The 20,800-nt window shown below is 45.5% G+C and overlaps 1 protein-coding gene across 1 annotated transcript in view; it reads right to left on the bottom strand.

The window, feature by feature from the left end:
- CCT5 (chaperonin containing TCP1 subunit 5) overlaps window positions 1-20,800 on the bottom strand; it is a 162,419-nt gene that overhangs the window by 32,691 nt on the left and 108,928 nt on the right. Inside the window, exons 7-8 of the mRNA XM_082259656.1 lie at window positions 19,220-19,339; window positions 18,953-19,138 (exon numbers count right to left, since the gene is read on the bottom strand). Of these exons, the coding sequence (XP_082115782.1) occupies window positions 18,953-19,138; window positions 19,220-19,339 (306 nt within the window). The remainder of the gene's footprint in view (window positions 1-18,952; window positions 19,139-19,219; window positions 19,340-20,800) is intronic.

Here is a 20,800-nt window from a genome sequence, read left to right as displayed (position 1 = left end):
GTAGTCAGACAGCTGCAGGTGCCCCATCCAGTGAACTAAGCAAAGGCAGATCGCTCTCAGCTCCAAGACAGTAATCGGTAACCTGGATCCTTCAGGAACCATACTCCCGAAGCAGAGAACCTGCCAAGGACTCCACCCAGACAGGCTTGCATCCGCGGTGACCATAGTCCAGTAAAAAGGGGAGGAAGGATTCCAGATCAAGACTCCCTGGTCACCCGGCTCAGCCGAATCCGAAAGTCCAGAGAGTTTGGATTCTAGTCCCGTTCAAGAAGGATTGCCTTCTGGGGGATCCCCAAGAGGGATCGAGCTAAAGGGACCGTCTTGAAAGACGACACCATCAGTCCCAGAACTTGCATGCAGGTGCGAAGGGACAACCATGTGTGGGACAGTAAAAGTCGAACCGCAGTCTCAAGTTCCAAGAGTTTTTTTTTCCCTGGAGGGAGACACACCCTGACTTGGACGAATCCAAAGTCAGCCCCAGATAGTCCAGTCTTATGGAAGGGACAAGGGATGATTTCTGAAGGTTCAGAACCCACCTGAACTCCCCCCCAAAGTTCTCATGGTGACTTCCAACTTCATTGTCAGCACTCCACACAGAAGCAGATTTGCCAGGAAACCAGGACAGATACGCCCCGCTGCGGCAACAGCGCCAGGACCTGAGCCAATACCTTTGAGAAGACCCTAGTAGCGAGACCAAGGGGTAACGCCACAAACCGATAAGAGATCCTTCCTCACAGCAAAAAATGGAGAACCCAGTACCCCGAACATAACGGGATGTGATTGTAGGCTGCTTGATGTCTATGGAGGCCAGGAATCCACCTGATGTAGGAAAACCACCATTGTGCAAGCCGATACCATATTGAATTGTTGATCCGCACTGAACCAATAAGGTGCCAGTAGGTCCAGTTTGTGGAACCAGAGCCTGAACTTCCCCATAGAGCGCCTGCAAGCGATCCGGGGACAGCCGTACATTGGAAGGGAAACGTTACCAGAAAAAAACGTATCAAAAAACTCGATCTTGCAACTGGACCGCATTACCTGAATCCAGCAGCCTGGAACCTGGGCCAACCGCAGGTCGGAGAATCGGCAAGGACGCCCCCACCCCCTAGATGGGCGAGGACACACCTTCAGGCCGAGTAAGCCTTGTCCGCAGGTCTGGAAAAAACAGATCTCTTGTTCACCAGACCAAGGTAATTTGGAACCACCTGAGAAATCTTGAAGGACTTTGTCCCTCGGGCACAGTCGATGTGGCGAAGAAACTGAGCCGAAAGAGGAACCCTGTCTGCGACAAAGGCCCTTAACCTTGTTAGCCTGTGGAACAGAAGCACTCTTTCCCCCCATGAGATGCCTCAACATGCGGTTCTGACCGTGAGACACATTCTATTCTTGGCTGCCGCCCCCCCCCCGCCATCTGGGGTGGGGGGTTCCCGCGATTTGGAGGCACCCACGGAATTATTGGAATCTGGAAGCCCACCCCCCCCTCCCCACTTTTATTTTTCCTTTATCTGGACGGGGGCCATCGTGATTGATGTTGGGAGTTACCACAGGGGACATTTTTAATGGAGGACTTTTCAAAAACTGCCTTTTTTTTGGATGAATGGGTATTCCATACTCATATGGAGGCTGGATCTAGGGGCCCCTGAATTAAAATGGGGCTTTCAGATTCTGATAAGCCCCTTGTCCGACCGACATTCTTACAGGAAAAAAAAAAAAAAAACACTTGCCCGGATCTTGAAGCAGACCCCTGATTATAGGCTGCTATCTTCAGGTGAATCAGCACTGGCAAAACTTTGCTGAGCATGGCACCTGTATTCCTGTAACCCCACTCTGAACCCAAAGATTTTTCACGTTTTTTTTTTTTTTTTAATAAGCAATGCAGAATAACAGAGGACAGAGGGTAGGTGGCTCAAGGTCTGAGTCCACTACTACATGATATGAAATGTAAAAGGCAGGTCTTAATTCCTCTTTATCCAAGTCGTATAGTGCACAGCCTAGCTATCCATAGACCCTGGTACAACTACAAGCAATTAATAGGTGTGGGCAACAGCAAAGCAAACCGAACAAAGCTAATAGGCCCTACAATACAAAGGTCAAAGATCCAACTCAGAGTGCATCAAAGAACTATATAGCCAAATGTTGCATCTGCAGAGGCCTGGACTTCCTCCTAGTAAAAACTGAAGGTATGACGCGAAGACCAGGTAGCTGCTTACAAAGCTGGGCAACTTATGCTTGATGTTGGGAGGCCCAAGAAACGCCAAATCTTTTTTTAAAAAGAAAAAGGCCTTGAAATTAGTTATTTCACCAACCTAGCAACAGTGGAATTAGAAGCAGCAGGGTGTTCTTTACAAGGTCCTGTCAATAACAAGAGTGTCAGTTTCTCAGATAGAGCCTTTGGCTGTCAGGCCCTGACACCTTTGACTACGTTCAGAAAATGGAGGGCAAATTTGGTGTGCTGTGGAACAAGGCACAAAGAACGAAGTAAGTCTTCATTAAGATGGAAGGCTGATACCACCTTTGGTAGAAAGGAGGATTTGGACGCATTTCTACTTTACCTTCGTGAAGAATGAAGAAAGGCCCTTTGCATGAGACCCACTAAGAAACATCTCACTGTCATGATAGCCACCAATAAGGTCACTCTGCAGAGGAGATCACCAAAAGGTAGTTTCCTAATGGGATTAAAGAGTCGATTTTGTAGGACAAAGAACCAAGTGGAGATTCCAAGGAACCACAGTGTGCAGTAAGACACCTTGAATAAAGGTTCTAACAAAAGGTTCCAACAAAGAAAAATTAAACCAAAGTTTCCTGAAATCAAATTCATAAGAAAAACATGTTCCTAAGGAGATCCGAAGGAAATATTCTGGCCAAGTCCTAATTGCAGAAGACCAGAATGCAAGGTTGAGAGAACATTCTAGGCTTCTAGGAAAAAGGGATTTGTAGGTAGAGTAGTACATTTTTCGCAAAGTGGATTTTCTGACTTTGAGCAAGGAGGGAATGACCGTCAGATACATTACTATCCTTCAAGACCATGCTGCTAAAGTCAGTAACTGAAAAGTAGGATGTAACCTTGAGAAGGGAGATCTGGACAGTTTGAAGCCAGAGAAGATTCTGCACTGAAAGAAGGCACACAGTATACTGACCTGAATGGAGTTCAAGAAATGACCAGAGCATTCAATGCCAGTGCTAGAGGATCCATGGTATCCTGGTACCCCCTGATGATTCATACAGGGCACTGCTGCGCCAATGTCAGATTGCACCCTAACTGGATGTCCAGTGTTTAAGAGCTAGTCTTATTTGTCTGAGCTCCAAGATGTTGACTGGGAGCTTTGCTTTACTTTAGGACAAGGTACCTGAACTATGGAGAATTGTAAAACCCCTTCCGAGCCATTGAGGCTGGAAACTTAGCACCAGCCATCAGTAATGAACAAATTACTTTCCCATTTACAAAGCTGGGATTGAAACCCACCAAGTCAGTGAATTTCTTGCTTGACTAGAATTATAGGATGGCTGGGAGCAGTGTTTGTTGCAGGCCAAAAGCACATTCTGTTGACAAGGCCTTAAGTGGAAGTACAAGGAACAGCCTCAAAGAAAGCTACCATGAGGCCCAGGACCCTAATATAGAATCTCACCAAGAGATGTATTTGTGATCTTTAGGTCCAAGCATGGAATGTAAAGTAAGTGTTCACAGAAAAAAAATCCTGGGCTTTGGCTAAAATGAGGCTCAAGTATATTAGGCGAGGGGAAGGTGGAGAGAACACTTTTGAAGGTTTGATTACCACAGTGAAGGCCTGAAGAATCTGGATATTCATTTGGACATTTGCAGATTGTTGTCAGGGAGATTAATCCTTCAGAAGGTGGTTATCCAAATACCCAATAACCTGAAGTCTCCAGTTCTTAGAGAAAGCACTTCTGAATACTTTTGCAGCAGAGGGTAGGCCAAATGACAGCATGACCAATAGGAAGTGCTGAGGTGGGTATATGGAAATGTGTAGGCATGTTGAATATCTACTGATGCAAAGTTTTTCCCTGGTCACAGACAATTACTGAATGTGGATTCCTTGGATAAACTGAACAAGGAGGTACTGGACTAGGGATGTTAAAGAGTAGGAGGAACACTCCCAACTGGGTTTTGGTACCATGAACAGGTTTGAAGAGTCCTTTGAACCAATCTTCTAGAAGGCCTGCAATGACAACCCCAAGGCAAAAAGATGGTTCAAGTCAGGCTGCTAATCTTACTGTTTGGGTAGCTGTTGGCTGCTTTATGAAAAGAAAATAGTGGGGAGGTATGGTTTGAATCTGTTTTTTTTTTGTTTGTTTTTTATTGACTGCAGATTAAACTCATAAGGGTCTGGGAGGTCTGTGACCCAGAGAGGCAAACTTCAACAGATAACTCCCCACTCTAAAGAATTGTGAAAAGGACTTTGTGGGCTTCGTTTTCTAAAGTTTGTACCTACAGCTGTTGTGGAAACGTTCATATTTGTGCAGACATTTTTCAGGAAGTGTTTTTAGTTAAATTGCCATTATTGCTCTCAGTGTTGGTTTACCGGTAATCGCTATGCACAGTGAATAACATTGAGGAAAGACATGCAGTTGTGGAAACCTTCCATTAAATGGAGACTGCACGCTACTTGCCGGCACTCTGAGCCGATGTCGAACGAGCAAGCGTCGGTGCGGATCAATGGCAGTGCGCAAGTGTATATCAGCCAGCCGAGGCCCCGGTATTCACTTACAGAGATATGTTTGTGATGTGGAATTATTATTGTTTTAATAAATATCTGCCATTTTGCTGGAATAATGGCTGGTAGCTTTCTATTATGCGTGATCTGCAAGATTGAAATACTGCTGCTATTTTCCTTTGCAGATATAGTCTCATTTACTGGAGCAATAGCATAATCATTATCAAATATGGCTTTTATGAACATTATATTTTATAGGATTCACTCTTAACAGGTTAAGACGGGAGTGCATGCGTATGTACTGGCATGGCCCTGTTCACGAGAATCCACTTTCCATTGTATAGTGTTTGGTAGCCATTTTAGCAATAGTGCATGGTTCATTTCACAGAACAGCTGGAAACGCATGCACGCAGTTCAGTTGGTTCATTTACATAAACTCCCATTTCGATTGTACTGTACTTTTGAAAATATACATGTCTGATTGTTTATGCTCAGGCAAAAAGGGGTTTACAGGGGGAGGGGGAGTCAACACAACCAAACAAGAGTCCTGTGTTGGGGGGACTGCTTCTATGGACATCCAACTGTGACACAGCTTCTTGCCTGTTTCTCTCTGTCGCTGAACACACTAGGATATCTTTATACAAAAGAGCTGTACATTGTACTTTTCAGTACATGGGAGTAATGGCGCTTGGCGCGTATTAACCACTTAAGCCGCGGAAGATTTTACCCCCTTCCTGACCAGGGCCTATTTTGCGATTCGGCACTGCGTTACTTTAACGGACAATTGCGCAGTTGTGCGACGCTGTACTTAAACGAATTTGACGTCCTTTTATTCCCAACAGAGCTTTCCTTTGGTGGTATTTGATCACCTGTGCGATTTTTTGATCATGCGCTATAAACAAAAAAAGTGTCAATTTTGCAAAAACAATATTTTTCACATTTTTGTATATGAAATTCCAACCAAAAAAAAAAGTAAAAATCAAAATGTTTTAACATTTTAGGCCAATTTGTTTTATGCTACATATGTTTGGTAAAAAAAAAAAAAAAAAAAAAAGAAAGAAAAGTTATTGCGTTTACTAAGGGATAGATTTTTGTCATTTTTGTTGTTTAACGATTAATGGCAGCGATCTGCGTTTTTTTTTTTTTTGCGGGACTGCGACATTGCGGCGGACAGATCAGACCACTGACTGACATTTTTGACACTTTTGGGGTTACCAGAGACATTACTACAGTAATCAGTGCTATACATATGCACTGTTACTGTAAAAATGACACTGGCAGGGAAGGAGTTAACTTTATTTGAGAAGGAGGGGTTAAGTGTGTCCCTAGGGGCGTGCTTCTAACTGTGATTGGATGTGGCTTGAGGTGTAAGAACAGAGATCAACGGTCGGTCCTATATAGCAGAACCGTATGATCTCCATTCTTACACAGGGGAGAATGACAGGCGGCTGTGTTTACATTAGCCGCCTGCCTTTCTCCCGCTGTAACGGACAATCGCGAGTGCCCAGCAGACATCGGGTCCGCCAGGCACACACGGGGGGTCCGTGAGCGAGCGCGCCTCTGGCAGCGCGCGCTCGCTCCCTAGAGCCTCACAGGCTAGCGACGTAGACCTATGTCGCTTTGCCTGTGAGGGGCTGACCGCCGCAGTAAATAGTCGTGCGGCGGTCGGCAAGTGGTTAATATACGCAAATGCGCACCGAGCGAATGTCTATGCTTCAAATCCCATTCATTTCCACCACAGTAAGTTCTGACAGGTTTCTAACGTCACAGCGGGAAAAAAAAAGGGGAGTGAGCCAGGTCTAGTGCAACAAAGGCCGGCCGTTTGTGGCAACCTTTTATTTCAGTTTGTGGAGTTTTGTTGCTTTAGACTAAAGCTTACTTTCTTTGCGTGGAAGTTAGAAACCCATTATAGCAAAAACACATAGCAAAAGGACCTTCTTTTTGCAGCTTTCACACTTTTGTATAACAAAGGGGTATTTTGTATTAATATTTGTGGCTGGGGATAAACCTAATACAGTAGTCCTCTACAAGGTTCCCAGTTAACACAACCTAAAAGGGTTATATATGGGGTTGTGATATATGTGTTAACGCTTCCTTTTCAGCATTTCTTTTGTAATATCAGTTTCGTTTGATAGGCTAGCAATATATTATATGAGTCGGTGTTGGTTTTGGCCGCAAATACCACGTTTTAGTATAACAATCGGATTGTGTATGTGCTGGAATTGTTTTTTGCTGGCAAATCGTTTATTAGCGAAACTGGTGGTTGTTTTAGACGCTGAAGTTTGATTTGAAGCATAGACAGCCCGATTTAACCACTTTACCACTAGGGCATTTTGCTGTCTTACGTCTGGGCCACTTTTTGCGATTCGGCGCTGTGCGACTTTAACTGACAATTGCGCGGTCGTGCGACGCCGTACCCAAACGAAATTGACGTCCTTTTTTTTCCCACAAACAGAGCTTTCTTTTGGAGGTATTTGATCACCTGTGCGATTTTTACTTTTTGCGCTATAAACAAAGAGCGTTTATTTTGAAAAAATAATATTTTTCACATTTTTTTATATGAAATTCCCCCATAAAAAGATGTAAAAAACAATTTTTTTTAAAATTTTTGGCCAATTTGTTTTCTGCTACCCATGTTTGGTAAAAAAAAAAAAAAAATCACAATAAGCGTATTTTGATTGGTTTGCGCAAAAGTTATTGCGTTTACTAACAAAGGGAAAGATTTATGGAATTTTTGGTGTTTTTTTTTTTTAACGAGTAATGGCAGCGATCTGCGATTTTTTTTGCGGGACTGCGACATTGCCGCCGGACAGATCGGACCCTTGACTGACATTTTTGACACTTTTGGGGGTAACCGTGACATTACTGCAGTAATCAGTGCTATAAATATGCAATGTTACTGTAAAAATGACACTGGCAGGGAAGGGGTTAACTTTATTGGAGAGGGAGGGGTTAATGTATGCCTGGTGCTTACTGACGTGTGGGGGGGGAGGTGATTGTGTGAGACAGGGACAGATCGTATGTCCAACTATGCTGAACACTCCGATCTGTCACTCCCTGTCACTGAGGAGATCCGCCCGCTTGTGTTTACACAGGCGGGCGGATCTCCACACTAGATCCCCGACGATCAGGGCAGAGCAGAGCCCCCTGGCCCGACTCCCGCTGTGAATGAAAACAGCGGGAGCGCCGCCTACAGGGGAGGAGTCTGGCGACGTAGGTCTACGTCGTCAGACGGGAACGAGCCACTTTGCCGCAGTACTATTCCAGTACTCAGCGGTAAAGTGGTTAAGGTTTTCCGTTTTAACAGATTGCATCACGCAGCTGAGAAATACGATTTTTGTAAGATCTTACCGTAAAATCTTTTTCTCTGATGTCCATCAACAGACACAGCCTCATCTTCATAAGCTGAGTGGGTTATGCTGCCAAATGCAGGAGTAGTCTAGGCAGTACATTTGTACAAAGCTTTTAACATATCCACGCCCACGGGGCTGTTCCTCCAGGCATAACCCCCACTGCCACAGCCCAGCAAATCAGTTTAGTTGCAAGCAGTGAAGAAAATGACCATCCCCAATCAGAGGGGTCGATGGACATCAGAGAAAACGTTTTTACGGTAAGGTCTTACAAAAATCGTATTTTCTCTATCGTTCATCGAAAGATGCAGCCTCATCTTCATGAGCTGAGTGGGAGGTCCCAAAGCAGTATAGGCATGAGGGGTGGGAAAACGCAACCAGACAGTAACGTCTACTCCAAGAGGCTAAACCTAGCCAACCGGGCAATATGGAGCTCAACCAGACAACAGGCGCTCACCCAGCAAAAAAAACCCTAAGAGAATAACAAAAAAAATCTCTTAAAACCGCAGTCTGCCAAACCTTGCGGCCAAAAGAGGCATCCAAAGATGCCAACAAATCCACCTTGTAAAACTTTGTAAAGGTGTGCACAGACGACCAAGTTGCTGCCTTAGAAACTTGTATAACAGGGCCTAGGTGGCAAAAAGCCCACAAGGCACTCCGCGCTCTAGTAGAATGCACCTTCACAGGGTAAGGAGGAACCTGACCCTTGATAGAATAATCCTGAACAAACGTCTGCCTGATTCATCTCCAAATGGCCGTAGCGGATGCAGCAAAACCTTTGAGAGGACTGTCCAGAAGGACAAAGTCTGACTACCTGAATGACTCAGTAACAGTCAGATAAACCCTTATCGCCCGAAACACATCCAGAGGGCAAAGCAACTTCCTTGGGATGTTTAAAGGTGTCGGCAGATAAGAACCATTTGACCCATCTAGTCTGCCCAATATATCTGAATCCTATGAATAGTCCCTGGCCCTATCTTATATGAAGGATAGCCTTATGCCTATCCCATGCATGCTTAAACTCCTTCACTGTATTTGCAGCTACCACTTCTGCAGGAAGGTTATTCCATGCATCCACTACTCTCTCAGTAAAGTAATACTTCCTCATATTACTTTTAAACCTTTGCCCCTCTAATTTAAAACTGTGTCCTCTTGTGGTAGTTTTTCTTCTTTTAAATATGCTCTCCTCCTTTACCGAGTGGATTCCCTTTATGTATTTAAACGTTTCTATCATATCCCCTCTGTCTCTTCTTTCTTCCAAGCTATACATGTTAAGGTCCTTTAACCTTTCCTGGTAAGTTTTTTCCTGCAATCCATGTACTAGTTTAGTAGCTCTTCTCTGAACTCTCTCTAGAGTATCTATATCCTTCTGGAGATATGGCCTCCAGTACTGCGCACAATACTCCAAATGAGGTCTCACCAGTGTTCTGTACAGCGGCATAAACACTTCTCTCTTTCTACTGCTTATACCTCTCCCTATACATCCAAGCATTCTGCTGGCATTTCGTGCTGCTCTATTACATTGTCTTCCCACCTTTAAGTCTTCTGAAATAATTACTCCTAAATCCCTTTCCTCAGATACTGAGGTCAGGACTGTGTCAAATATTCTATATTCTGCCCTTGGGTTTTTACGCCCCAGGTGCATTATCTTGCACTTATCCACATTAAATTTCAGTTGCCAGAGTTCTGACCATTCTTCTAGTTTTCCTAAATCCTTTTCCATTTGGCGTTTCCCTCCAGGAACATCAACCCTGTTACATATCTTTGTGTCATCAGCAAAAAGACAAACCTTACCATCGAGGCCTTTTGCAATATCACTTATGAAGATATTAAACAAAATTGGTCCCAGTACAGATCCCTGAGGTACCCCACTGGTAACATGACCTTGTTCTGAATGTTCTCCATTGACTACAACCCTCTGTTGTCTGTCACTCAGCCACTGCCTAATCCACTCAACATGGGAGTCCATGCTCAATGACTGCAGTTTATTGATAAGTCTTCTATGTGGGACAGTGTCAAAAGCCTTACTAAAATCTAGATATGCAATGTCTACTGCACCTCCACCGTCTATTATTTTAGTCACCCAGTCAAAAAAATCTATAAGATTTGTTTGACATGATCTCCCTGAAGTAAACCCACGTTTTTCATCTTGCAATCCATGGGATTTAAGATGTTCCACAATCCTATCCTTTAATAGGGATGCCATTAATTTGCCTACTATTGATGTCAGACTCACTGGTCTATAGTTGCTAGATTCCTCCCTACTACCTTTCTTGTGAATGGGCACGACATTTGCCAATTTCCAATCTTCCGGGACGACTCCTGTTACTAATGATTGGTTAAATAAATCTGTTAATGGTTTTGCCAGCTCACCACTAAGCTCTTAATAATTTTGGGTGTATCTCATCAGGACCCTGTGACTTATTTGTCTTCACTTTAGACAGCAATCTTAGAACGTCTTCCTCTGTAAAGACACATGCATCAAACGATTCATTAGTCATCCATTTAAAGTGGAGGTCCTTTTTCTTCTGTAAAAACTGAACAGAAGTATTCATTAAGGCAGTCGGCTAGCCCTTTATTCTCTTCTACATACCTTCTGTCCTTTGTTTTTAATTTAGTTATACCTTGTTTTAATTTCCTTTTTTCATTTATATATCTGAAGAATGTCTTATCCCCCTTTTTCATAGACTGAGCTAGTTTTTCTTCTGCCTGCGCTTTAGAAGTTCTTCTAACTTGCTTGGCCTCTTTCTGCCTAATCTTGTAGATTTCCTTATCTTCATTGCTCTGGGTTTTTTTATAATTACAAAATGCTAGCTTTTTATTTTTAATGATTTGGGCCACTTCTGCTGAGTACCACAGTGGTCTCTTCCTTTTTTTGCTTTTACTGACAAGTCTAATGCAATTTTCTGTTGCCTTCAATAATGCACCTTTTAAGTAGTCCCATTTCTCCTGCACTCCATGTAATCCGTTCCAGTCTGATAAGGACTCATTTATGACTAATTTCATTTTTGAAAAGTCTTTTTTTCTAAAATCTAAAACTTTTGTTTTTGTGTGGTGTGACTCTTTCACAGTTCTTTTATTAAACCACACTGACTGGTGATCACTAGATCCCAAGGTTTCGCCTACAATGACATCATATACCGAATCCCCATTTGTGAATACCAAATCCAAAATGGCCTCCCTCCGGGTTGGCTCCTCAACCACTTGTTGCAATGACAACCCCAGTAGGGAATTTAGAATATCTGTACTCCTGGTAGAACTTGCTATTTTGGTTTTCCAGTTTATATCTGGAATATTGAAATCTCCCATAATGATAACTTCTCCTTTCATTGTCATTTTAGCAATTTCTTCAACTAGTAGATCATCTAGTTCTTTAACTTGACCAGGTGGTCTATATATCACACCTACATGAGTTACTGCATGATTAGCAAACTGCAACGTAACCCAAACTGACTATGTTGGCCTCACCAACTTGTATTAGGTTAGATTTAATGCTATCTTTCACATACAGGGCCACTCCTCCTTTCTTGCCTTCTCTGTCTCTTCTGTATAAAAAGAGTACCCTGGTATGGTTATGTCCCAGTCATTTCTTTCATTAAACCATGTCTCCATGGTTTAGGCTTAGGACATAAGGAAGGCAACACGAGGTCTTCATTTTAGGTGAAAATCCGACACCGCCTTATGAAGAAAAGACGGATTAGGTCGGAGGACCACCAAATAAGGGGAACGACAGTACAGCGCCACCAACTCAGACTGTGAGCGGAAGTGATAGCCACTAGGAAGGAAACTTTCTGGGACAAAGAAAGTAGACAAATCTCCCCAATTCTCAAAAGGAGGCTCTTGAACAGACAAAACCAGATTTAGATCCCAGGTAACAGGGATCTCCTCTGAGGAGCCAGATGACGCAACCCCCGAATAAAAGTGCATATCAGATTGAGTAGCCAATGGATGTTAAGTAAATAGCCAAGGCCGACACCCGGCCCTTTATAGTGCCCAACGACAAGCGCTGCTCAACCCCTGTTGTAAGAAGGCCAAAACCCTAGCTACAGAGAAAAAGCGAGGGTGCAGCCGCATCAATTCACACCATGAAATGTACGATTTCCTTGTATTAGGATAGATCTTCCTAGAGGTCAAAAGGGTAGGAATCACCAAATCAAGAGCCCTCTATACCTCAAAACCTTGCTTTCAACAGCCAAGCCGTTAAACCAGCGTCCTTGAGATAGTAGATCTTCCCGCAGAGGAAGACGCCATGGAGGATCCACGCATATTTTCACCAGCTCGGCGTACCAGGACCTCCAAGGCCAGTCTGGTACAACCACAACGACCGGAATGCCTTCCAATGCCACTGGGCAAAGAAACCTCAGCAGGAGAACGAGCGGAGGGAAGGCATAGAACAGGCGATACTGACTCCAAGGAGCCACCAGAGCGTCTGGTGTCGGCCAGAGGATCCCGGGACCTGGCCACAACACTCTGAACTATCCTGTTGAGGCGAGACACAAACCGATCCACCTTCCAGGTCCCCCACCGGGCACACAGGAGTTGAAACCCCTCCAGATGAAGGGACCATTCCAATTAATCCAACACCGGACGACTCAGGTAATCCACCTGCCAACTCTCCGCACCCGGGATGTGGACTGCGGATAGAGTCAGAACATTGTTTTCCGCCCACACTAGAATTTCGGCCACCTCCTTTGCTGCCAGGGCACTCCTGGTGCCCCCTTGATTGATGTAAGCCACAGCCGTGGCATTGTCGACTGGACCAGAGCCGCGTAGCAGATCATCCAGTGAAGCAGGCAGAGCATAATCGCTATCAGCTCCAGAATATTGATTGGCAAGGAAGACTCTTCCGTCGTCCAAGTACCCGGGGGAAAGAGCTTTCCCAGCACTCCATCCCAGCCTGACAGGCTGCCATCCCTGGTGCCCGACGTCCAAAAAAACATCAGGAAGGACTTGCCCTGGCACAGAACAAGTGACTGGACCCACCAAGAGAGCCAACTTCGTCAAATGGCTCAATCTAATATTCAGGTCCAACGACCATGTTCCATTTCGTCAGAATCTTTCTGCATCTGTCTCGTGTGAGACTAAGCAAACGGGACTGCTTTGAAGGTCGAAACCATCAAGACCCAGAGCCCTCATGCAGGCCCGCAAGGAGGCCTGATCGGTCTCCATCAGCAACCAGACCGCGCTTTGCAACATCTGAGGCTTGTCCAAGGGAAGGAAGACCCTCGCCAGAGCAGAGTCAAGGATTACCCCAGATAAATTACCTGCACGGACGGCGTCAGGGCAGATTTAAATTGATCGTCCACCCGAATTCCTGAAGGGTCTGAATGGTGATAGAGACTTTGTCCAGCAGATCTTAATTGGAGACTGCTCGCAACAGGAGATTGTCCAGATATCCCACAATGGAGATACCTCGTTGAAACAAGGCCAGCACAGGGGCTAGGACCTCGGTAAACACTCTCTGAGCTGAGGGGAGACCAAAGGGTAACGCCACAAATTGAAAGTGCTCCTCTGCCACCACAAAGCAGACGAATCGCTGATGTCCCTCGAATATGGGGATGTGGAGATAGATACACATCTTGAAGATCGATGGAGGCTAGAAAATCCCCTGGATTAAATGATGCCACCACTGACCGAATAGACTCCATTCAAAACTTCTGCACCCGCACAAAGTGGTTCAGAGCCTTGAGGTCCAGGATTGGACGCACCTTGCCCTCCTTTCTGGGCACCGTGAACAGGTTTGAATAGAAACCTTGAGAGCGTTCCTGCGGAGGAACCGGCACAATCACCCCTTGAGCCAGGAGATCTCGCACAGCCTCCTGCAAATCTTTCAAACGCTCCGGAGACAGGTGAAGATTTGACTGAAAGAACCTGTCTCCGTGACCAGAATTCGATCTTGTACCCGGAGCAAACCAGTTTGCGAACCCAATCATCCTGAATTAAGGCAGTCCAGGGTTTCTAAAAGAAGCGCAGCTGAACCCCCCCCCCCCCTAATTGAGATGGGTGAGGGTGTCCCTTCATGCTGAAGAGGACTTAGCAGCAGCGGACTGACTGGCCTTGAGCTTTTTAGCTCCTCCAGAAGCTCTGGACGGCTCACCTTTTTCTTGCGCCCCGTAGGGACAAAAAAAGCAGAAAAGGAGGGACCTTGTTTAGTACAGGGTGTCTTACCCTTAGAGGATTGAGGAAGAAGAAGAAGAAGAGCACTCTTCCCGCCAGTCAGGCCCTTGATCAACTCATCCAATGAGTCGCCAAATGCTCTCCCAGAAAGGGGAGATCAGCTAGGGCTTTTTTAGAAGCTTGGCCAGACGACCAGCTCTTCAGCCAAACCATGCGTCTTAAAAACAATGCCCACGGCCGAAACCCTGGCCACCAGGGGAGCTGCATCCATAGACGCATCACACAGGAACACCAGCGCCTGCATCACCTGGTCCAACAGTCTCTGGGTCCAAAGTCTCCCGCAAACCCCTAATCTATTCCATCACCGTCAGACTAGCACAGACTCAAAAACTGGTTTAAAAATGGAACCCGCCAGCACGTGAAGATGGCGGGAAAGGGATTCCACCCGCCTGTCCACTAGATACGTAAAGACCAGGGAATCCTCCACAGGCACAAGGGTAGATTTGTTTAGGTGGCACCATCCAAAGGTTGGAGACCTTTTTAGCAAAAGAGTACCGGCGATTAAAGGCACCACTAACACGTGCTTAACGTGCCGCCATTGGTCATTCACAATACCATAAAGTGTGTCAGGACAAGGGAAAACTGTCAGTCTTTGAAGACTTCTGGGAGCCAAAAGCCACCCGCGTCCCTGCCGGCGTGGGCTCAGCCAATTTTAAAGTATCCCATACTGAAATAATCAGGGATTCCACTAAAGCGCGTTCCCCGCGCTGCAGCTGAAGAGGACAGGTCCTCATCACCATCTGACTGCGAGGACAGCGACCCCTCAGGTAAGGGAGCGTCAGGGGCGACCACATCAGTCTCTGATTCAGAGGACTCTTCCATAGATGGAGAAGGCAGCGACCATTTTTGGCTATTGACCTTTTACATGACTAAAATAACTTTAGTCGCCAGGGCTTTCCAGGGCTGCTGAAATCGTGGCCAGCTACTGCGATCTGGACTGTCTGGGAGTCGCAAAGAGTGGGTCTGAGTGTGATTGCACAGTTCGGGACTCCATATTGCAAGTAGCAAAAAATGGGATTTTTACTTACCGTAAAATCCATTTCTCTGAGTCCGACGGATGTAGCTGCTGCTTTAAAACATTGACGGATGGGTAATAAGCTCCTCCCACTAGGTGTGACCAGGTAGAGCCTAAAGCTTTGACACGCCAAGGGGAGCGGGGGTCCCTGGGTTATTACCCCTGGCCTCACCGTTGATTGAATCTTCAGTTTTATTTGCAAGCAGTGAATAATAACCAAAACCCAACTCTTCAGAGAAAAGAGGGATGGTAGCTAAATCCGTCGTAAGTAAAAACTCCCATTTTCTCTTTCGTCCACGGACGTAGCTGCTGCTTTAAATCAAACGGATAGGACGTCCAAAATATCAGTAACCACTGAGGGGTGGAAAAAGGACAAACTTAAAAAAGAATGCAATTCCCACAGCTAACATAGCCAACTATATAAAACAACATGGAGCCCAACAAACACCTGGGGCTCAAATTGTAAAAAAAAAAAACCATGAAGGTGAAGGAAAAGTAGGCTTCTCCTTAAATGGCAGTCTGCTAAACCTTGCGGCCAAAGGACGCATCTGAGGATGCCAACACATCCACTCTGTAAAACTTGGTATACGTATTTTCAGACGACCAAGTGGCTGCCTTGCAAACCTGCATCACTGACACCTGATGGCGGAAAGCCCAAGAAGCACTCAACTCCCGTGTAGAATGAGCCGTGACAGGGAAAGGAGGAACCTTGTTCTTAAGAGAATACGCCTTCACAACCATCTGTCTGATCCATCGAGAGATGATCGCCACAGGCACAGCCTGATCCCTACAGGGACCATCCGTATTCACAAACGGAGTCTGACTCACAAAAGGACCTCAGTCTCCAGATACATCTGTATCGCCCGAACCACATCCAAGCAACGCAAGGCAATGTCCTTCGGTTGTAAAGGTTTCGGACAGAGTCACAGAAGAACTATGTCTTTCTTCAGATGGAAGTCTAAAAACCACCTTAGGAAGAAACAGATTAGGCCGTAACACTACCTTATCCTTTACCAGATAAGGAGAGCGGCAAGATAGCGCTGCTAGTTCAGAAACCCTGCGCGCAACTATCTGCGACAAGGCGAGCAAGGAAATGTGTCTTATGTTCTCGAAAGGAGATTTCTGAAGAACCGATAGAACAAAATTAAAGGTCCCAAGGAGGTAACAGCTTCAGCTATTCGCACCAAGCAATGTACGCTTTCCACGTACGATAATAAATCTTCAGAGAAGTGGACTTCCCAAGCCTTGAGTAAGGTACGGATCACAGAATCGGACAGGCCCTTGTCCTTTAACACCTTGCTCTCAACAGCCAAACCATTAAAGCCAGCAACTGTAAAGCAGGATGAAAGATCGGACCCGGAGATAGATCTTCCCGCAGAGGAAGTGTCCACGGACCTGCGACCTTCAGCCGAATCACGTCAGTGTACCAGGATCTCCGGGGGCCAAACTGGAGCCACCAGAATCCCCTCCAACTCGACCCTGCGTAGCAGTCGAGATAAAGTTTTAGCGGAGGAAACGCATAAATTTGCCCGTAATGGCTCCAGGGCGTCTACTGCATTGGCCAGAGGATCTCTGGACCGAGCCACAAACTTTAAAAAAAAAAAAAAAAAACTTTCCTGTTTTGTCTGGAGGCGAACAGGTCCACATCCGGGTCCCCCACCGGAGACACAGCTGGGGTTTGGCGACTGAGATAGTCCGCCTGCCAATTGTCTACGCCGGGAATGTACACGGCGGATAGGGCTGGGATGTAGTCCTCTGCCCAGCACAGGATTTCGGCTACCTCCAGAGCCGCCAGGGCACTCCTGGTGCCCCCTTGATGATTGACATATGCCATGGCATTGTCGGACTAGACCTGGACAGAGCAGCCCTTGAGATTATCCGTCCAGTGGAACAGGCTCAACTTGATTGTTCCAGAACGTTGATCGGGAGCTTGGACTCTTCCACCGTCCAGGTCTCTTGAACATTCAGGGTGCCCAGCACTCCACACCACCCCCCCCCCCCCCCAACTGGTCACACACAGGCATCTGTCATCACCACCGTCCAGAATACTGGAAGGATGGATTTCGAGTGGAGAAGATTCAGAGAGCTTAGCCACCAATTCAAGCAGTCCTTGGATCTCTGACTCAAACAAATCAGATTGTCCAGGGATAGAGGATCCTTTTCCCATTTGGTACGGCCTCAAAGGAGGACACCATCAGGCCCAGCATCTGCATAAAGGACCTGAGAGACACCAGGTCGCAAGCCAGCAGCGACCGAATCGCTTCCCATAACTTCTAACTTCACAGGAGGTAGAACTACTTTTGCCGAAGCTGAATCTAGGATCATCCCTAGATACTCCAGTCTGGTTGTTGGAACCAGGGCAGATTTCTGAAGGTTGAGATTCCAACCAACTGCTTCAGAGTGACTGGTGAACTCCAAATCCTGTTCCAATGTCACAGATGAGTCCGCTTGGAGAAGATCGTCCAGGTACCCCAGAATCGCTATTGACTATGCTATGACGTAGCAGAGCCAAGATAGGGGCTAACACCTTGGTAAAGACCCTGGGAGCAGAGGAGAGACCAAACGACAACACCACACATTGAAAATGGTCCTTGCCCACCGCGAAGCGGAGGAATCGTTGATGACCCTGGCAAATAGGGACATGGAGATAGGCATCCTTGATATCGATCAAGGCCAGCAGGTCCGTCTGATGCAAGAATGCCACCACTAACCACAATTTGCCCTCCTTCCGTGGAACGGTAACCCGGTTCGAATAGAACCCTCAAAAGCGTTCCTGGTGAGGAATTGGTACCTGGGACCTTCCCCTCCTACCCTGACAAAGGTCAGGGTAGGAGGGGAAGGTCCCCGGTGACCCCCCATAGTGGAGGAGGGTGGTAGGAGGTATGGGTACCCGAGAGTCCTACTCACCTAGGGGAGCCAACGTCCGCCCCAGGCCCACTAACCAGACGGGAGGACTGTACTTACCGGACAACGATGCTGAGGGTGGGTGTCAATCCTGAAAAACTGCCTCTGCACCGCAGTGAGGGCACTGTAGGCCAAGAGGCACACTGCGACACTGGCAGGCAAGGTGTGTGTGTCCCAGTGGGGTGTTTCACCCGCAGGCCAGTCCCCATCCGTGGGACTATAGTCACTATGGAGACCCAGCGCGAAGCTACGGTCAAGCAAGCAATCGCTGGCACAAACTGGGAGACCGTAAGGCTCTCATATAGCCAGTCCAAAACCCAGCTGGCATTCCACAGGAACTGGAGTCAGCAGCAACAAAAAATAAAAAAGGTTCCCTTTAAGATGCTTAAAACAGAGCTAGGACAAAAGGCCCCAGCAGGGAGCTAGCTTCCCCATGGCCCCGGGAAACTAGTGACGCCTATTCACATGATTTTGCCTGTAGCTGCCACACTGCTGACGTAAATAGGCAGTGCAGCGACGGCAAGTGGTTAACCTGCAAAACTTGTCTTGACAGTGTGGTATAATGCTTTTAGCTCAAACGTAACATTAGTAAAAAGGGAAAAATTGACACCATGCAGCAGTTCCATAATCAACTGACATCTGCACAGTCAACTAGCATTTCAGGAAGCTTTGCCACATGTGGTCGCTGTTCGAACCATGTGTTAGAAAAACCCTTGTTCAGTAAAACATTGAACTGTGTTCTAGTCTGTATGTAAATAAAATAGCAGTAAAAAAAAAAAAAAAAAAAAAAAAAAACCAAAGTAATCTCATGGAACTGCAACTTTTATACTCACCATCTTATTTCCTCCTCTGATGAAAATTGTGACAGCTCTTGAATTTTTACATTGTTCTATTACAAGCATTCTATCTTTTGTTGTTCCAAAGGAGATTTCTTTAACTATACCAGCAAATCCAAGCTTCTCAGCTGTTAATTCACAGAATCGTGGAACAATACGACCTCCAGTGGCAATCGCTATTAACTGAAAGGAAACACATCAAAAATAACAAATTGTTCTTTTCCAAATTCAGTGCTGAATTTAGGTATAGATTACACCCCTTACCTCGATTTCAGGCCCACCAACCCAACGAACTGCAGGTAGCTCATTTTGTAACAGTAAATGGTTTGCTTCATCATCAAAACCCCACTGACATATGGCTAGATTTGCACCAGTGTCTTTTATCTACATGCAAAAAGGTGGAGTGGAAAAAAGAAAAAAAAAAAGAAAGTTTTATTATAAAAATGTTTTGAATGCAAAACGTCAGGCAAATACACATGGGAAATACAAATAGGTTTCCCGTTTACATGGTTATCAAATTATTGTAAGTTTTTACACTGCTGTACAGGATAGACAGCACCAAATATGCATAGGCAAAATTACCAAAGGGCTTTAATGTTGTAACCTTACATGTTTGCAACACTGCACAGACATTGAAGCATAAGCATTAGACACTAAGGGATCATGCACAGCAGCTAAAAAATAAAAAAAAAAAAAAAAAAAAAAAAACCGGATTTTTGTATTTCTCCCAAAGTCCTTTTCTCCCAAAGTCCTTTTCTCCCAAAGTCCTTTTCTCCCAAAGTCCTTTTCTCCCAAAGTCCTTTTCTCCCAAAGTCCTTTTCTCCCAAAGTCCTTTTCTCCCAAAGTCCTTTTCTCCCAAAGTCCTTTTCTCCCAAAGTCCTTTTCTCCCAAAGTCCTTTTCTCCCAAAGTCCTTTTCTCCCAAAGTCCTTTTCTCCCAAAGTCCTTTTCTCCCAAACAGTGTTAATTTTGGCAGCAAATTTTAATTTAGTTTTAGTCCCATTTTAGTCTTCTACAAGTGTTTTAGTCTTATTTAGTCGACTAAAACTCCAGTACATTTTAGTCGACTAAAACATCTTACATTTTAGTCGACAAAAAATCATTTAGTCATCTAAATGGTCATGGTCAGGTCAGAGAGGGGGCCTGTAATGCTGCTGCCTGCAATCAGTGCACACCGTGCTGCTCAGAGTGCTGGATGGGGGTCTCAGGTTTAAGAGTGGTCTCTGGTCTGACTCTGAACTGAAGTTGTTGAACAGCATGGGCCGAAAATAAGGGAAAAGTAATTGTGGGGGTTTGCTATAGGTCACCCAACCAAAGGGAGGAGGTAGAGCTGGAATTTATATCACCGTTGGGTAAAGTGGCAAAACTGGGATCAGTCATCATATTGGGGGACTTCAATTATCTCGACATTGACTGGGAATAGGGGACTACACACTCACAGAAGGCCCGTCTATGGAAACCTTACAGGACAACTACATATCACAGTTGGTGGATTCTCCTACTAGAGAAATTGCAGTCCTGGATCTATTGATCACTAATGACCCAGACCTAATCTCGGAGGTAGGAGTCCAGGACAGCCTGGGCTCTAGCGATCACAGGATGATCACATTTAGCATAAATATAACCAGGCAAGTGGGGAACACAAGAACCCTAAACTTCAGAAGGGCATACTTTCCAAAATTGTGCTCAATGAAGGAAAGGGTAAACTGGGACCAAACCCTGGGAACACTGACCATGGAGGAAAAATGGGAATGCTTTAGGAACATACTAAACAAATGCATCTTGCAGTGCATTCCTATGGGAAATAAATTTAGAAGAGACAAAGCCAAACCTGGCTGGCTAAACCG

This window comes from Pelophylax lessonae, assembly GCF_965119305.1.
Source record: "Pelophylax lessonae genome assembly, chromosome: 5".
Lineage (NCBI taxonomy): Eukaryota > Metazoa > Chordata > Amphibia > Anura > Ranidae > Pelophylax > Pelophylax lessonae.
Note: the sequence above shows the minus strand (reverse complement) of the source record. Positions and strands in the feature narration are given on the sequence as shown.